The sequence below is a fragment of the Trichosurus vulpecula genome, chromosome 8, assembly GCF_011100635.1.
Source record: "Trichosurus vulpecula isolate mTriVul1 chromosome 8, mTriVul1.pri, whole genome shotgun sequence".
Taxonomy (NCBI): Eukaryota; Metazoa; Chordata; class Mammalia; order Diprotodontia; family Phalangeridae; genus Trichosurus; species Trichosurus vulpecula.
This window is the reverse complement of record NC_050580.1, coordinates 98,689,420-98,708,245: the sequence shown is the minus strand read 5'-3', so window position 1 is coordinate 98,708,245 and position 18,826 is coordinate 98,689,420. Positions and strand designations below refer to the sequence as shown.

At 36.5% G+C, this 18,826-nt stretch overlaps 1 protein-coding gene across 1 annotated transcript in view; it reads left to right on the top strand.

Moving 5' to 3' along the window:
- Nucleotides 1-18,826, top strand: part of ATRNL1 (attractin like 1) — a 578,692-nt gene that overhangs the window by 338,895 nt on the left and 220,971 nt on the right. Inside the window, exon 21 of the mRNA XM_036736548.1 lies at nt 10,382-10,475. Within this exon, the coding sequence (XP_036592443.1) occupies nt 10,382-10,475 (94 nt within the window). The remainder of the gene's footprint in view (nt 1-10,381; nt 10,476-18,826) is intronic.

Here is an 18,826-nt window from a genome sequence, read left to right as displayed (position 1 = left end):
GCCTCATAGGGTTGTTGTAAGAATAAAATGATTTCACATATATAAACTACTTTGCCAAACTTAAAGTGCTATATAAATGCTAGTCATTATTACTATTACTACTACTAAATAAAATTGTCAGTGTTGAGAGAAAATTTGATGATGACAACATTTCTATAAATATAGCCCAGTGGTATGAAAATTGAATTAAACTACAAGTACAGGATTAAATGTGACTTTTTACATTCAACAATAGCATTGGGAATTTTAGCTTTTAAAATAGCAATTTATTGTTTTTCATTTAGAGATTAATGCTTTGAAGCAGCATTCATTGGTAATGAATAGTGCTGATCTTCTAGACAAATGAATATTGCCCATTGTTTAGCAGGTAGTTTTTCCAGAATAGAGGCTCAGCAATGTTCTCATTTTAATTGCTCCCATGTAGTTTAGAGATGCTTCACCAAATAGAAGTAAGTTTCTGTGAGAAGCTTTAAATTTGCCTTGTATAGCACTCTTTCTGGCCTTCCTTTTCTAACTTATACTCCCAATATGGGCAGTTGGTGGCAAGTTCTGAGTTCAAATATGGCCTCAGATATTACTTGTGTGACCCTGGGAAAGTCACCTAACTTCTGCTTGCCTCAATTTCCTCAGTTACAAAATGAGGAAAATAATAACAACTATATTGCAAAGTTATTGTGAAGACTAAAGGAGATGACATTTTTTTAAATGCTTAGAGGATTCTGGGAAAACGGCAGAGTAGGCCAGAAAATTCCAAGCTCTCCAGATTTCCTGACAAATGAGATAAAATAGCCCCTCGGGGCAAGCATAGAGCAATAAAAATAAATAAGAATAGGGGCAGGATGGTGGTCCTCTTGGGACAGTCAGGGGAGATTTGAGGAAAAATCCCAGGATGAGGTTTAGTTCCTGTGAAGAGTAAACACCTCCAAGCTAGGTCCACTTAAACGAGGGGCAAGCCTTTGGGTTAGCTGGATTGGGAGACTGCCTCAGCCGCAGCCACAGGAACTTTTACCACCAGTAGAGTGAGGGGAGTTGGGCATCTGAGTTGGGGAAGATTAAGGGAACCTCTGCTAACAAGGAATGCCAGCCCCAGATGTGCTGTAGAGTCCTGGGCAAGAAGGAGCCAGCACACACCTAGTGAATGCAAAAGTAATGGGGTGGGGACACAGTGAGCTGTGAGCAATTACTGGAAGGTGGAAGTCTTGATTTTGGTTCCAGGCCTGAGGGAAAAACTGAAGGAGAATCTGAGGCCAGAGGTACTGTATCCTATATCCCAGGACTAGAGGTGATTACAGAAACTAAGCTGCTACAAATTTTAAAAAAGTGAGCAGGCAAAGGAGAAAGAATCCAGCCATAAGGTGTTATCATGGGAATAGACAAGACTGGGGTACATCTTCAGAGGAGGATCCTGAAACAAAGAAACCCTTTTCTACCCCAAAGACTAACATCAAATGATCACCTGCTCCCCCCAAAAAATTAATAGAATTTAAAAAATACTTTAAAAATCAAATGAGAGAGATTGAGGGAAAACTTAAAAATTAAGAACCATCCAAGAAAAAACAAGATTATGGAAAGAAAGTCAACCAATTAGAGAAGGAGGTATAGAATCTTAAGGAAGAAAACAACTCCCTGAAAATCAGAATTGGGCAAGGGGAAGCCAGAGAAGTCATAAGAGACCAAGAGGTAATAAAACAAAACATAATAAATATAAATAATAAAAATAGAAGAGAATATGAAACATCTCATATGAGAAACAACTGATTTAGAAAACAGATCAAGAAGAGAAAACATAAGAATAATTGGATTACCTGAAAGCTATGATCAAAAAAAGAATCTTGATACAATATACAAGAAACAATTAAAGGAAATTGTCCTGAAGCAAAGAACAAGAGGGGAAAGTAGAAATAGAAAAAAATCCATCAATTGCCACATGAAAGGGATCCTACAAGGAAAACCCACAGGAATATTATAGTCAAATTCTAAAGCCCCCAGCTCAAGGATAAAATATTACAAGCAACAAGAAAAAAACAATTTAAATATGGCCGTGCCACAATCAGAATCACACAAGACCTAGCAGCAATGACACTGAGAGACAACAGGTCTTGCAACACTATATATTGAAGAGCAAAAGAACTGGAGTTTCAGCTGAAAATATCATACCCAGCAAAGCTAAGAATAATCCTGAATGAAAAAAAATGGATACTTAATGAATTATCAGACTTTCAGGATTTTGTTAAAGAAAAAAGAAACCTGAACTTAATAGGAGACTTGACATAAAAGAGCAAAGAGAAATATAAAGTACATACTAAAGACTAATTACAAGGGACTCAATAAGGACAGACTGTTTACCTTTTATGTATATAAAATGTAAATCATATGTCTAAGATTGTTATTAGTAATTGAGTATTTTGTAAGAAAGATTGGGGTAGATCTGAGTTTAATATGATTTTATAAAGTAAAACTATTGAGGAACAGCTGAAAAGAGTAATTATCTTATACAAATGAGATGCTAGAGGATGAACTGACACAGAGGAATTAGATGAGGGGGGAGGGCTGTTAGTTCTGGAAACCTATTTTTAATGGTAATGGGTTCAAGAGGGAACAATAAATATCTATCTAGAAGAGTATAAAAATCTTCTCAATTCAGAAAGAGATAAAATGCTAAGGGGGTAGAGAAGGAGGAAGAGGATAAGGGAGGAATCTTTAGAGGGGATGGTGAGGGAATAAGTTAAAGGGGGATATAGAAAGGTGTTTAGATTAATGGGAATGGGAGGATAAGGGAGGGATCCTGGGGTGGGGTGTAGGTTAAGTAAAAGGAGGGTGAGGTAGAGAGTAGAAGTAAAGTAGGGGAGTCAGGAGGAATAGGAAATAAGAGATACAAACAAAATAAACATCAGGAGTAGGATTTGTTAGGGGAAAAGGAGCAGGGGTGGTAATCTTGATGTCAGACAAAGTTGGAGGGAAGCAGGGAAAGAGCAAAGAAAAGATGGACAGCTCTTAACACAATGTATAGTATTTATTATATAGGCTTTCTTGAAAGGGAAATTTATTGCTATATATTTTGAATCCTCTCTCATGTTATACTTTGCACATGGCAATACTTCCCCCCCTTTTCTCATTTTGTATTATTTTACTTTTAGTATTTAAGTTTGTTTCTTTTTTCTTTTCTTATTTTGTAATTAAGTTTAAAAAATTATAAATAAAAAATACTTAGCACAGTACCAGCTAGGATATAGTAGTTGCTATATAAATGTTTATTCCCTCCCCTTCTCTTCATTGGCAAGTTGGGTCCCCAGAAGTCAGTTGACTGTTTTTCTCCTGAGAATTCAGTTTAGAGTTTTCTAATATTGTCCTCATGAGACCCATTAGGTGTATTCCACAATATTAATCAGTTACTTGACAGTAATTAGCTTTTATGAAAGTGTATTAATTAAGAAGACATAACAAAAACATTACCTACAAAATAAACTCTCCCCCTGAACAATTTATACTATAGCATCAATATCATAAAAGTGAATAATTTTAAAGACTTCTATAAACTAACGTAGAATTTCGTGAACAAAACCAGAAAAATATACACAGTAATGGTATCGTAGAAACAAAGAACTTTGAAGGCACTTCTTAGTGATAATACAATGATCATTCATGATTCCAGAGGACCAAAGATAATTTTATCTATTACAGAAAGGTGATGGCTTTAGGGTGCAGAATGAGACATGTTTTTAGTACATTGGTGGTACATGAATGTATAGATTATTATAGTTAATGCAAAGCGAAGTAAGCTCAGTCAAGAAAATAATATGAATAATGACTACAACAATATAAAAGGAAAGAACCACCCTCAGAACAAGATGTTGCAAAATTACAATGAATAAACTTGGTCCCAATGAAGAGAAATGAGAAGACATCTTACCCTACATCTTTACAGAGGGGGGAGTCCCTGGATATAGGTTAGAATTTTTTGGGATGTATTGATTGGTTTTGCTGATTTTTTTCTCTTCTTTTAAAAAGAGTGTTTGTTTTAAGGGATGGCTTTCTGGGAGGGGGGAAGAGAGGAATATAGGAGGAAATCTAGGAAGGATAAAAAATAAAAGATATCAAAAATTTATTAAAATATAATAAATTTTTTCTAAAAGAAAAATCTTCAGACAGAATGATTGAATGAAAAGGGATTGAATGATACCTGAAAGGACATGGGGAAAGAGTACAGAGAGCAGATTATACCTTCCCACTCTATGGGCCTGTATCCTGTCCCTTTTTAGTCCATTGACATTATTTTAATCCAGGCCTTCAAGCATTTGATTTATGGAATATAATATGAGCCCAATTATGATATTATAACATAATGTAATTGGCCTCCTTGACTCCATTCCTTCCTTCCTCTGATCTGTACTGTACCTGATCTTAGATATGACTTTTGAAAACAGTTTTCATTATGTCCCCAATTGTTTCAAATGACTACAGTCTAAATTACAGATTGATTCATCTGGAATTCAAGGCCCTCAACAATCTGGTCCCAACATACTTTTTCTTCAGTCTCATTCTCCCATTATTCCCCACTTTATGGGCACTTTGGTTCAGCCAAACCGGACTCATTGCCATGTCCCTAAATGGATCTTGAGATTTGGGAGCCCATATAGTGCAATGTTAAAAGAAATCAAAATTAAACCTTTCTCTCTTCTCAATAGAGAACATAATGTTGCATATGATTTCTGATGTTGACATTGTTTTAATCAGTTTTGCTTAACTGTATTTCATTCAATATTCAATCAATCATAAAGCATTTACTAAATATCTTCCAGGTATTATGTTAGGTACTGAAGATACCAAACAAAAACTGTATTTAGCAAGCAATTAATGAAAATCTATGCCCGTCTAGTTGGAGCAGCAGGGCACCCTGAGGGTTAGATGGGAGGAAGCATGGCCAGACAAATCAAACTACTTCTACCACCTTGATCACTATCTCCCCTCAAACCCAGATGGAAGATAACCCAGGACCCTGAGCCCACGGGCCTTTGGAATAGCAATGCGACCACTTTGGTACGCTCGGGCATCAACCCAGAAAGCAGTTCCTATGGAGATGCAGCCTGGTAACTGCTTCAATAGATGCTAAATTAATAGCTACTAAAGACTCAGAATATAAAGTTCTTGCCACCATAGACTTTGGCACTATCACATGGTTCAACATCAGAAACAGGATTTTACGAGTGGAAATTAAATCAGAGGAGAAACACTACCATCTGCTTTGCCACTACTCTCCAAGGACCACAGGACCTTTCCATCTGACTTGTAGCTAAGAGCTTCCATATATGTTTTCTCCCCTGTGTGGGTGCCTTGAGAGAAGAGAGATTGTCTTACTTTTCTATCTGTATCCCCCATACTTTGCACATAGTAAGTCCTTAATAAATACTTTATTAATTCATTCAATATCTATTATGTACTTCATAATGAGCATACAAAAAATGTGAGGATACAATGTTTGCTTTCACAAAACTTGCATTCTGCTGAAAGGATACAACATTTACACAAACAAGTCAATATAAAGTATATACAATGTAAAGACAAAGTAATTTGCTGTGTAAATGGTAACATTACCAATTGAGGAAATCAGGAAAAATTTCATGTAGGAGGAAGCACTTGAGCTGAACTTGAAGAAAACTGCAATTCCATGAGGTGTGAGAGAATTCTAGGCATTGGGGACAGACTGCAGATATTGAATAGGGTGGCAGAATGACATTCTATAGCAAAAGAATGGCTTCAGCTTGGGATTTGTTGAGTTTTAGATGCCTCTGGGTTATGCAGGTGGAGATGTCAAGCAGGCAGTAGGTTGTAGCAGAAATGAGTAGTTAAAAAGAAAAAAAAATGGTTAGAGTAACTAGACATGGTACTTGGAATGACTGTACTCTCCCTTCTCTTTGTAGTCATCTCTGTAGATCTACTGTTAGTGAGATGTGAGTTGCTCTATTTAAGAGACCTTGTTGTTCAGTTTTTTTCGGTTATGTCTTGACTCTTTGTGACCTAATTTGGGGTTTTCTTGACAAAGATACTGGAGCTGTTTGCCATTTCTTTCTCCATCTCATTTTACAGATGAGGAAACTGAGACAAACAAGGTTAAGTGACTTGTCCAGGGTCACACAGCTAGTAAGCATGTAAAGTCAGATTTGTACTCAGAAGATGAGTCTTTATGACTCCAGGCCAAGCACTCTATCCACTGCACCACCTAGATGCCTCATTCAAAAGTCCTATCAGAAGGAATTTGGGGGCTGCTAGTGGCAGCTTATATTAGCTTTACAGTCGTTTGTGATAACCATTTTCTCCTCACTTAAGATGTTCTGACTTATTTAGAGGTATACTTAGATTCCCTGAAGGGGACATGTCTAACTTTGGAGAGAGCAATTTCACTTGAAGTTGGAAACCAGATTGCAAGAGGTTGAGGAATGAGTTAGAGGAGAGAAAGTGGAGGAACTGAGTGTATACAACTTTTCTTTTTAGAAGTATGAAGAAAGGGGATATAGGACATTATATTGTGGATTTTTTTTGTCTTCATCAAAATATGAGAAAAGAAAAACTAATTTAAAACAAACACTTCAACTCTGCCCTTCCCTTCCATTGTGTCTGACGCATAATGAATAAACTTTCTTTTATTTTGGATCACTTTCTCTCATACTTGTTCTATCTGCTTGCTCTCATTGCAGTCTGTTTCCCCCTAATGATGACCCTGGCCATGCTGTCTGCACTGGCTTTACCTTCCCTATTACCCTTTGCATAGTGGTCTTGGAGGGGTGCTTCTTGTTCTTCACTGTCACTTCAGGAATCTTTCATCCTTTGAATTTCTTACTATTAAAATTTTTCATCCTTTACAGATTGTGATGGCTATCCATCAGCTTTTAGATCATTCTTGCTCATTTTTAAAAGAGTTCATTACCTGACTCACCATCTGCCTCTCTTTCCCAATTACTGATCAAGGCCCTTCTTGAGCTTTCTAATGCCTTTGATCCTATTGGGTACCCTCTCCTCCTGAATACTCCCTCTTCTTTGGGTTTTCATGACATTATTCTCTGGTTCTCATCCAACCTGATTATTCCTCCTCATTCTCTTTTGTTGGCTTATCATCCATATTAAACCCCTGACTGTGGATATTCCTTAATGCTCATTCTCGAGCCCTCTTTCCTTTTCTCTGTCCTCTCTTAATTGGTAACCTCATCAGATCCTATGGGCTTAATTACCATTTGTATGTTAAGGATCCACAGATTGATATATCCAGGACTGATCTCTCCCCTGAAATCAATCCATGCTTCACAAAGATCATCAAGTAATTTTCCTTAAATGTATATCTATTCAAATCAGTCATTACCTGGTAAACTTCAGTGGCTCTGCATTGCCTCTAGCTTTAAATATAAAGTCCTTACTTTGACTTTTGGAACCCTTCACAAGCTGGCCCCAACCTACCTTTCTTTAAATCTTTGGGAAGAGGGATTATTTCTTTCTTTTTATCTGAATCTCTATTGCGAGCATAGTGCTCAGTATATAGTAGTCCCTTAGTAAATTTTAATAAATGTGCATGTTGATGATTGTTAAACATTGTTGACTGATAGATTTTTTTTCCTGATACTGAACTGAAATCTTTTTCCCTGTAGCTTCTACTCAGTCATGAAAGATCTTTTTTTTAGAGCTATGTTAAATAAATCCAATCACTTTTCTATATGATAGCATCTAAAATATTTGAGGACAACTATCATATTGTTCACCCCTCCACTTCCACTACCACCTAAAAAAAGTTCATTCCCTATTTCCTGCCTTTGCCTACTCTATCTCTTTGCCTTTATTTTTAAGATCCAAGTGCTTGGATAGTACCCCTGGGGTGCTATTTTTAAGCTAGTTTAAACAAAATGATTTTAAATTCTTTTGAAAGACTTTAGTAAATCTATAGAAAGAGCATTATTTTTCCTGACATTGCCAAAATGTTGGTATTCAATGCTAGAGAATATGTTTGTACATATTCATTAATCAGAGCAAATGGTACCCTCTCCTCCTGAATACTCCCTCTTCTTTGGGTTTTCATGACATTATTCTCTGGTTCTCATCCAACATGATTATTCCTCCTCATTCTCTTTTGTTGGCTTATCATCCATATTAAACCCCTGACTGTGGATATTCCTTAATGCTCATTCTCGAGCCCTCTTTCCTTTTCTCTGTCCTCTCTTAATTGGTAACCTCATCAGATCCTATGGGCTTAATTACCGTTTTGTCAGATAGCAATAACACCTTATTTGTATGAATCTGTTCACTTTAACTTTTTTATACGTGTATTATTTAATTTTGGTAGTGCAACTTCAATGCATTTGGAAAACACTTTAATATAAGTTAGAGCTTAAGTATATTTTTATCAAATGTCCTTCATGTATTTGATAGCAATTCAACCTATAATATTAGGCTCAATTTCCTCTTTAGAGCCAGAATATTACAAATAGCTCTTTTGAAATATTAAACTCTTGTGGTACTCACTTGTAGGTAGGGAATTAATATCTTTTTGTAAATTCATGAAGGACATTGGATAGAGGAAGGTAACTTTCAGACCTAAACATCTACCTATTGTATCTCTTCTGAGCTCCAGTACCATAAACCCATACGTTTTCTGAGTTTTCCTGTCATTGTTGAGGACACCATTATCTTTCTGTTCACCTAAGTCCATGATTTTAGTGTCATCTGTGAATGCTCATTCTCATTCATCCCAAGTATCCATTTAGTTGCCAAATTTCATTGTTTCTCTATCTACAACGTCCTCAAAAAAGTTCCCTTCTCTCCATTTACAGAACTGTTACCCCACTTTTGGCCCTCATCACCTGTTGCCTGGATGATTTCTATATCTACCTAATTGGTCTCCATGCCTCAAGTCTTTCCCCCTCTCCAATGTACCTTAGGCCCAGCTGCTTCCTAAACTACATATTTAACCTTTTCTCTTTCCTATTTAATCAACTTTAGGGGTTCTCTATTACCTCTAGGATGAAAAATGAGTTCTTCTGCCACTTAAAGTGCTGTATGTCATTTAAAGCTCAACCTAGCCTCCTTTTTCTACCTTTCCAGTTTTATCACACATTATTCCCCATTCTGCACTCTAATGTCCAGTCATAACTAGACTTCTCTTTGTTCCTTGCACAGAGCTCAAACCAGGTTATAAAGGGCTTTATATCTCAAAATGAGAAGTTTATAGTTTATGCTAGAGGTGAGAGGGAGTCATTTAATCTTCTTGAGCTGCCAAATGACATTGTGAAACCAATGTTATATATGACTATCATTTTGGCAACTATGCTTAAGTACTTTGTCAACCTTATTTGTCATCATTAATATTATTTTAGGCTCAATATTATATCTATTTAAATTATAGTTATCGTAGGCTAATTTTACTTGCTTGTCTTTTTGTCAGTAATGCCTATAAAATTATACCTGAAAATTGGAGAATTTGTCGAGATTTCAAAAGATTGCTTTAAAAAATTGGTTCATATTTCCTGCTAGTATTTACTATATGTCAGACACTATTCAAAGTAATGAGGATACAAAGAAAACTAAAAATAGTATGTTCTTTAAAGGAGCTCACCTTCTACTGGGAGAGAGCCATTCCTGTCTGGCAAATTGTTGTTGTTATTGAGTCATTTTTCTGTCTCATCCCACTCTTTGTGATGCCATTTTGGGTTTTCTTCTCAAAGATACTGTAGTGGTTTGCCCTTTTTTTCCCCAGCTGATGTTGCAGATGAGGAACTGCAGCAAACAGGGTTAAGTGATTTGTCCAGGATCACACAGCTAGTGAGTGTCTGGGGCTGGATTTGAACTCACAAAGGGGAGTCTTCGTGACTCCAGGCCTTGCACTCTATCTACTGCAACACCTAGCTACCCCTTGCATTCAATAAAATAATTTTTAAATGCACTTAATAAAATACTTGATTGATTAATTCATTGATTCTTGTGTGACTATATGCTGGCTTGCTAAAGTCTAGTTAGATAAGAGAAAACCATGACAAGAAACCCACCCCCACCCCACCCCCACTCATCTATATTTATATCCTTTGCATGATGAATTTCATTTGAGATTTTGGGAACATTGGCAAAATAGTGTATGGTTTAGAGGGGAAAATTGGTGCTTATTATACATATATACTACTGGTAGAGTTCCTTAAATATTAACTAAGACTGTAGCAGTTCCAAAATATTTATTTTATTAGGTAAGGCTAACATCCATGAATTAATATGTAATTTTTGAGTACCAGTTAATTTTGACCATAATGACATAGATTATATAGATTCATGTATAACTAAAGCATTGTTACTACAACTGCATATTCTGTAATGTAAATATTTATGACAAATCTTTCTGTCTCTCTCTCTCTAGCTTGTACATGCAGTGGTCATGCAAATATTTGTCATATGCACACAGGAAAATGTTTCTGCACAACTAAAGGAATAAAAGGAGATCAGTGCCAGTTGTAAGTATAAATAATATATGTTGGGAAATTTTGTTCTTTTTTTTTTTGCTAGAAAGACTTTAGCTTTTTCAAGAACCTTATTTTGCTCTTTAGCAAAATTATCTTCTCTTACCCATGTTTGCTCTAAATTGTTGTTTAAGGCAGCCTCATGGAGTATCAACTTTCTAGATAGGTTTGTAATATTGGAGTTTTCCTTAGCTCTTCCCTGTCAAGTCTTGTGATATGTACATCATTCACAACCATGCTCTCCATTCACATATTCACCACCTTAATTATCATCTCTCATCTGGAGTATTGTGCAGCTTCCTAATAGAAACTTATCTTCAATATTTTACCCTCTGTATCAGTAAGGCAAGACTCATGACCTCAAGGATGACCATGAACATGCCTGTATGGTTTGGAATCACAAAGTATGAAAAACTCTTTAGGTAGAAGTTAGAGGAAGTATAACAGTTATTTAGACACCAGAGTATTAAATCCCAAGACTAATAACTCCAATTTGATATAGCAGTAATTATATTTCAAAACCAATAAGCCCACCTCAATGTAGAAACAAGGAAATTATAACACTGTACGATAGCAAGGAACCAAATCATCCCGTAACCTTCCTCCCTGCTGGGGCCTTGCCGTAACAATCACTCATGAATCCTGTCTGCTTGCCTGCATCCTCTCTCACAGTTCTGAAAGCCCTTGCAGTTCCCAGAGTCCTTGCAGCCTCTTGGATTCTCTGGATTCTCAGTTCTGCAATCTCTCCATGCTGTGGATTCTCAATTCTTTGATCTCTGCAACTCTCTGCTCTGTACTCTCCATTCTGCAGTCTCTCTAGACACTGGCTCTCTCAACGTCTGCTCTTCAGCACCCTCTTGATGTCCGATGCCTCAATGTATTCTTGATGTACGCTTCTCAATTCTGCTGCTCTCACACTCTGTGCTCTCCTCATATACAGTTCTGGCTGGCATCTGATTTGCTAGAACTCAGGTCTCTGATTGGTTGAATTCATGCTCATCTGATTGGCTAGAACTCAGTGCACATACAATTGGCTGTGGTGTTACCACCCGTCTCCTTAGGGCTCTGAGGGCTTCACACCTCTCATGACCTAATTAGCAAAAGCATGTGGGCCTGGGGTCATCTAGTTAGTGAAAGCCCGTGGGCCTGGGGCTTTGTATCTAGTGAGGAATGGGTGTAAGCAAAGGCCCTATTGAGAAGGTGAGGAAGATCTTTAATCACATTAACACCACACCCTCTGAAACTTTTTCCCACATAGCTGCAAAAATACTTTTCCTAAAGTATAAGCCATAGGGGAGAGAGAGAAGAAAACAAGTATTTAAGTGCCACTAATTTCCAGGCTCTAAGCTAAATGCTTTACAACTATCTCATTTGATACTTACAACAACCCTGGGAGGTAGGTGCTATTATAATTTTTATTTTACAGTTGAGGAAACTGAAGCAGACAGAGTTGAAGTGACTTGCCCAGGGTCACACAGATAGGCATTGTCTTGAGTTTAGGTCTTTTTGACTCCAGGCTCAGCACTCTCAATATGGTACCACCAGTGTAGAGCCTTCAGTAATGAATCTAGGGTAACATGCAAAGTCTTTAGTGTGCTGTTTAAATCCCTAAACAATGTGATTTCAAACTACCTTTCCAACTTCATTGTACATTGCTTCCCATCACAAACTTAACATTCAATCAAGATTTTTAGAATGTGCTTTTCTGTCAGTCTTGAAACTCCACCTGTGGTCTCTGTGCCATTGCTTTGGTTGTGCCTGCAGTGGAATGCATATCCTAAGGGGCATGAGTTCACTTGCTTACTGGTTTTTCCTTGCCATATGAGTTCCTTGGCCACACATATTCCCTGTAGGTGCCACCCTCATGGGTGATTGTGGCTTTGTGTTTTTTGACAGAGGTGGATAGGAATCTTCCTTGCTATTCATTTTGCTATGCTATTTAATGAAATGTCTTTTGGGGATGGATCAGCAAATGGGATGGATCAGCTACATATGTGAATTGTTTCTGCCATTAGAATATAAACCCTTTCAGTGAAGGAATTTTGTTCGCTCTTATATTTGTGTCCTCAGTGCTTAATACAATGCTTAACACATAGTAAGCGCTTGGTAATTTTTTTTATTTATTAATTTAATCAGTTAGTTAATGAAGTTTAATGAAGCCTTTCTCTTTATCAATCCTTGTTAGAACTCTCTCCTCCCTTCAGAAATTATTTATTTGCATATAAGCTCCTTGATAGCAGAGAGGTTTGTTCTTTTGTTTGTTTTTGTTTTGTTTTGCTTTCATATCCCAAGTGCTTATGACAGTGTCTTCAATATACATAACAGGAAGGTAATAAAAACTTGTTGGGCTGGACTGAAAGTTAGATTATGTATGTAAAGTGCTTTACAATCCTTAAAATACTGTATGAGTGTGTGAAAAATCTTATTTTTTTCTTCTTAACTTTTTTCTATGCCTTTACATCATGGTAGTAGTTGAAATATAAAACAACTGTGTCTTCCTGTAAGACTTCTAAAACCATCTTTCAGTTATACTAAACTTTCTACCTAGTCTTTTGTTAATTTGAAGTTACTTTTGATCAGAGTTTCTTAACCTGGGGTCATAGATCTATGCATTTTGTTTTGTGTTTGTCCTTTGTTCTCAAAGAGGGCGATGACATCAGGGAAATGATGACATGACTTGCAGTTGACTTTGATTTGAGTGAGGGAGGGCTGTGCAAGGTCACCAGCCTCACTTTTTCCTCTAGAGCCATGTGGTTACAGTGGCCTGATATTCACCAGGACAATTGGAGGTGACCCAGGATGCATTAGGAGACCCTGGCCTTTACAGGCTAATGTCTTTTCAGGTTCTCACTTCTAGTGAGGTAAAGCCCATTCAGTGAATAGGCCTCTTTAAGAAGCTAATCAAGGACTGCCCCCTTTAATCAAAACCTCAAAAAAAAATCAAAGTGGGAGGGGAAGACCCTCAGGGTTGCTACCCAAAGGAGAAATGGTTACTATTTAGTATTTACACTCATCTTGTGCTAGGAGGGCAGGGACCTATTGTCCAATCTCTGAGCTACAGAGTGAGTAGGGCTTAAGGCTTGTTTTTTGAGAAAGAAATCTAGCCAGTAAACCCAAAGTTAAGGAGGCAGCTTTCAGCCATTGAAATGTACCTTCCTTTGGGCAAAGCACCCTCAGGTGAGGAGAGGAGAGAAGAGGGGAGGGGGGGAGCAGAGGGGAGCCGAAGAGTGGAGAGGCTACTCACAGTTTGTGTTTGTCCCTCGTTCTCGAAGAGGATCATGATCAAAGTCAACTGTAAGTTATGTCATCATTTCCCCTCCTCTCCACTCCCCTCCCCTCCATCAGGCCACTGGAACCAGATGGTTCTGGAGGAGAAAGTGAGGCTGGTAACCTTGCACAGCCCTCCTTCGCTCAAAGCAAAGTCAACTGCAAAATCTGTGCATAAATTTCAGGGGAGCTACAAACGTGGATAGAAAAAAAATGGATTTTTATTTTCACTGACTTCTAACTGAAATTTAGTTTGTCCTAGACAGTAAAGTACAATACTATTAAGCTTCACCATTCTACCAAATGCATCTATGACAAAAAAGGTTAAGAATACTCGATTTAAAATGATCCAGTCAATTCATCAAATGGCTCCTTATACTTTTCTTATTTCTGTCTTTGTTCATTCCATGTATGTGTGACCACTATTTGAGCAATTTTGATTTTACCTTCGTTGACATTCACTTTATTCTTTACTTGTTTGTTGATTAGTTCTTTTATTGTCCTTTATTTTTATCGGGCCTTGGCCCAGGTGCCTGAATTTTAAAAATATTGTTAACATTTTTTTCATCCTTTTTACAGTTGGAGTGATTTGGTTGTTTTTTTTTATATTTCCTTCAGTTAAATTTAAAATTTCATGCCTAATAGTTATTGTTTTGAGTTAAAAATTTTAATATAATTTTTATTTATCCCTGGATTAAATAATTTCTTTTGAAATAAAAATACATGATAATAAGTAAAAAAGCAATAAATATTGTCAAAACTTTTTAGGGCACAGTTATAGTAAACTTTAGAAAACAATTTAAGTCAATATCTGAAATGTCTATTCATGGGGTTTTGGGTTGAGAAACTACATAGTTGTATATAGGCTGTTAACTATAGGAAGTATGATTTTAGTTTAGCTTGTTTTCAGAAAATGACTTGGTTCATAGATTTAGAGCTGCAAGGGTGCTCAGAGTTCTAGTACATTTTACAGTTGGGGAAACTGAGGCCCATAGTCTGATAGGAAAGAAGTAATAGAGCTGGAATTTGAAGCCAGCTCATCTAACTCCATATCCAGCACAAGACTGGTCTTTAACATTTAAGAATCCTTCTTTTCTTTTTCATAGGGGGGGAAGGCAGGGCAATTGGGGTTAAGTGACTTATCCAAGGTCACACAGCTAGTGAGTGTGTCAAGTGTTTGAGGCTGGATTTGACTCCAGGGCCAGTGCTCTATTCACTCTGCCATTAATTTGAGAGGATTCTAGGAAAATGGCAGATTAAGTTAGAAAATTCCAAGCTTCCCAGATTCTTCCCACAGATGAGATAAAATAGTGCCTCAGGGCAAACATAAGGCAGTAAAATTAAATAAGCTTAGGAGCAGAACAGTGGTCCTTTTGGGACAATAAGGGATCTGAAGAAAAATTCTGGGATGAGGTTTGGTCTCTATGCAGTGTAAACACCTCCAGGCTAGTTCTGCTTAAACAACAAGTGGCAAGCTTTAGGGTTAGCAGGGTTGGGAGGCAGCCTCAACCCCAGCCACAGGAACTTTTATCCTTGGGACAGTGAGGGGAGTTGGGCGTCTGAGCCTATCTGCTGACAAGGAATGCCAGCCCCAGATGTGCTGGTGAGACATGGCCTTGGGTGAGAAGGAATCAGCACACACCTGGTGAGTTCAGAAACAGTCGGGCAGGGATACAGGTGGCTGTGAGTACTTATTAGAGGTTGAGGGTTTTGCTTTCAGGTTCAGGCCAGAAGGGGGAACTGAAGGATCTGAGGCCAGAGGCACCATCTCCCATACTTCAGGACTAGGGATGATTACAAAAAATAAGCTGCTACAAATTAAAAAAAAAGAGCAGGCATAGTAGAAGGAATTCAACCACAGAAAGTTACTATTAGAATAGAAAAGACCAGGGTTCATCTTCAGAGGAGGTTACTGAAGCAAAAATCTCTCATCTACATAAATATATCATAAAATGGTCACCTGACCAAAAAATTCATATAACTTAAAAAGACTTTAAAAATCACATGAGAGAGATTGAGGAAAAACTAGGAAAAAAAGAACAATCCAAGAAAAAACAATATTATGAAAAGAAAGACAACCAATTAGAAAAGGAGATCCAGAATGTTAAGGAAGAAAACAACTTGAAAATCAGAATTGGGCAAGGGGAAGCAAGAGAAGTCATAAGAGACCAAGAGGTAATAAAACAAAATTTAAAGAATGAAAAAATAGAAGAGAATGTGAAACATCTCATTAAGAAAAAAAAAACAACTGATCTGGAGAACAGATCAAGAAGAGAAGACAAGAATAATTGGACTACCAGAAAGCTATTAATAAAAAAAAGAATCTTGATATAATAATACAAGAAATAATTAAAGAAAATTTTCCTGAAGCATTAGAACAAGAGGGGAAAGTAGAAATAGAAAAAAATCTACCAATCACCACATGAAAGAGATCCTACAAGGAAAACCTACAGGAATATTTTAGCCAAATTCTGATACCCCAAACTCCAGGATAAAATATTACAGTCAACAAGAAAAAAACAACTTAAATATGGTGGTGCCACAGTTAGAATCACACAAAACCTAGTAGCAGTGACACTGAAAGACAACAGGTCTTGAAACACTATATATTGAAGAGCAAAAGAACTGGGGTTTCAGCTGAAAATATACCCAGCAAAGCTAAACATAATCCTGGATGGAAAATGAATTGTCAGACTTTCAGGATTTTGTTAAAGAAAAAAAAAGTCTGAACTTAATAGGAGATTTCACATACAGAGCCAAGAGAAATATAAGGTACATACCAAAGACTAATTACAAGGGACTCAATAAGGACAGACTGTTTATCTTTTATGTGTGTAAAATGTAAACCATATGTCTAAGATTGTTATTAGAAATTGAGTATTTTATAAGAAAGATTGAGGTAGACCTGAGTTTAATATGGTTTTATAAAGTAAAACCATTTAGGAACAGCTGAAAAGAGTAGTTATCTTATACAAATGAGATGCTAGAGGATGAACTGACACAGAGGAATTAGATGAGGGGGGAGGGCTGTTAGTTCTGGAAACCTATTTTCAATGGTAATGGGTTCAAGAGGGAACAATAAATATCTATCTAGAAGAGTATAAAAGTCTTCTCAATTCAGAAAGAGATAAAATGCTAAGGGAGTAGAGAAGAGGGAAGAGGATAAGGGAGGAATCTTTAGAGGGGATGGTGAGGGAATAAGTTAAAGGGGGATATAGAAGGGTGTTTAGATTAATGGGAATGGGAGGATAAGGGAGGGATCCTGGGGGGAGGGTGTTTAGGTTAAATAATAGGAGGGCAAGGTAGAGAGTAGAAGTAAAGTAGAGAAGTCAGGAGGGATAGGAAATAAGAGATATGCACAAACATAAAGATTGGGAGTAGGATTTGTTAAGGAAAAAGGAGCAGGGGTGGTAATCATTATCTCAGACAAAGTTAAGGCTAAAATAGATTTAATCAAAAGAGAAAAACAGGGAAACTACTCTATGTCAGCCATATTTATCATTGTGGTTTTGGACTATTTAAAACACTACAAGGTAGGAATATTGCTGTAGTATAGGAAATAATGAATTGGTGGACTTGGAAAAATATGGAAAGACTTGGACTTACGAAGTTAGAGGTTATCCACCCTAAGAGAAGCAGAGGGTAAAGAAGCATAGTATGTTCTTACATAGATGCATATGAATGTATATGTCTATATGTGAGTATAATTATTGATATCTAAGCATATGTATGTGTAAATATGTCTATATATGTATGTATACATATATGTGTGTGTATGTATTCATATATGTGTGTATACACACAGACTTAATTGTAGCCTTCTGACTTGGGGGAAGAGCAAAAAAGAACAAAGTAAAAAGTGCATAGCAGAGAACAAAAGAAAATTTTGAAAGAATTAAAGAAAAGATGGAAAGCTCTCAACATAATGTGTAGTATTTGTTATGTAGGCTTTCTTGAAATGGAAATTTATTGATGTATATTTTGAATCCTCTCATGTTCTGCTGTGCACATGGCAATACTATTTTTCTTATTTTGTATTATTTTAGTTATAGTATTTAAGTTTGTCTTTTCTGATTTTGTTTTTTAAGTTTAAAACATTTAACATTAAGTGTCTATATTTCTAAGCAATCATTTGAAGAACAAGGATGGACAGAGAAGATGAAAAGGACTAGGACCATTTATGTGAATATGTTTTTCGGATTTTTTTTTAATTTTTGGAGATATATATGAACACTAGACTTCCATCATGCATTTCTAAGTTTATAAATACAGAGTTATGAGAATTAGTGAAAGTACGATGTTAAAAACCATGATGTTTTAATTTTAAGTGAAACATTGGTTTTAGATTGTGCTTTGGTGATGAAAAATGTCACATTTTTGCCTTGATGCTTATTTGTGATTATTTACAAGAGAAAAAAAAACAGTATAATACATTCAACTGTTGAAGTGAAAGCAATCCTTCTCTATTCCCCTCCCCCTTCTTGCTTTTTGTTGCTTCTGCGCATGTGGGGAAAAAAAGAATGAGGTCATAGTTCTTACTATAATTCTTTTATTATAATATGAAAATTTTATCAGAGAAATGCTGTGGTACGGAGATGTTATGAAATAGTGTCGTTCATAAGACGATATGCTTGGGGTATGTTTGACTTCTGTCCCTTCTCCTCAAAAAATGTAACTAGTGTGATAAATTTGGGGAAATAATTAGGCTTATCAACTGAGTCAGTGACTTTAAAAACTCTTTATTGATTCTTGGCTCATTTTAAAATAACTTGTATCCAATGTTACTTTCACAACAAATGTTCAACTACATACTGTATATTTGTTATTTGAGGAGCAGTATGGATTAGCGAAATATTAAGAGACTTAAACACTGGTTGGACCACGAGATCAGGAATTTTTTTTCAGTCACAGTAATTCTCTAAGAGCATCCAGTTGTAAAGTGCTTATGGTTTGGGTTGGTGGAGGAAGTACCCACACTCACAAAATTTCAGGTTATCTGTAATTAAGATGTTGATTTTAAAAAATTAAACACTTGTGATACATAAGTAAGAATACTTTCATCCTCTCTTTTTTTTTGA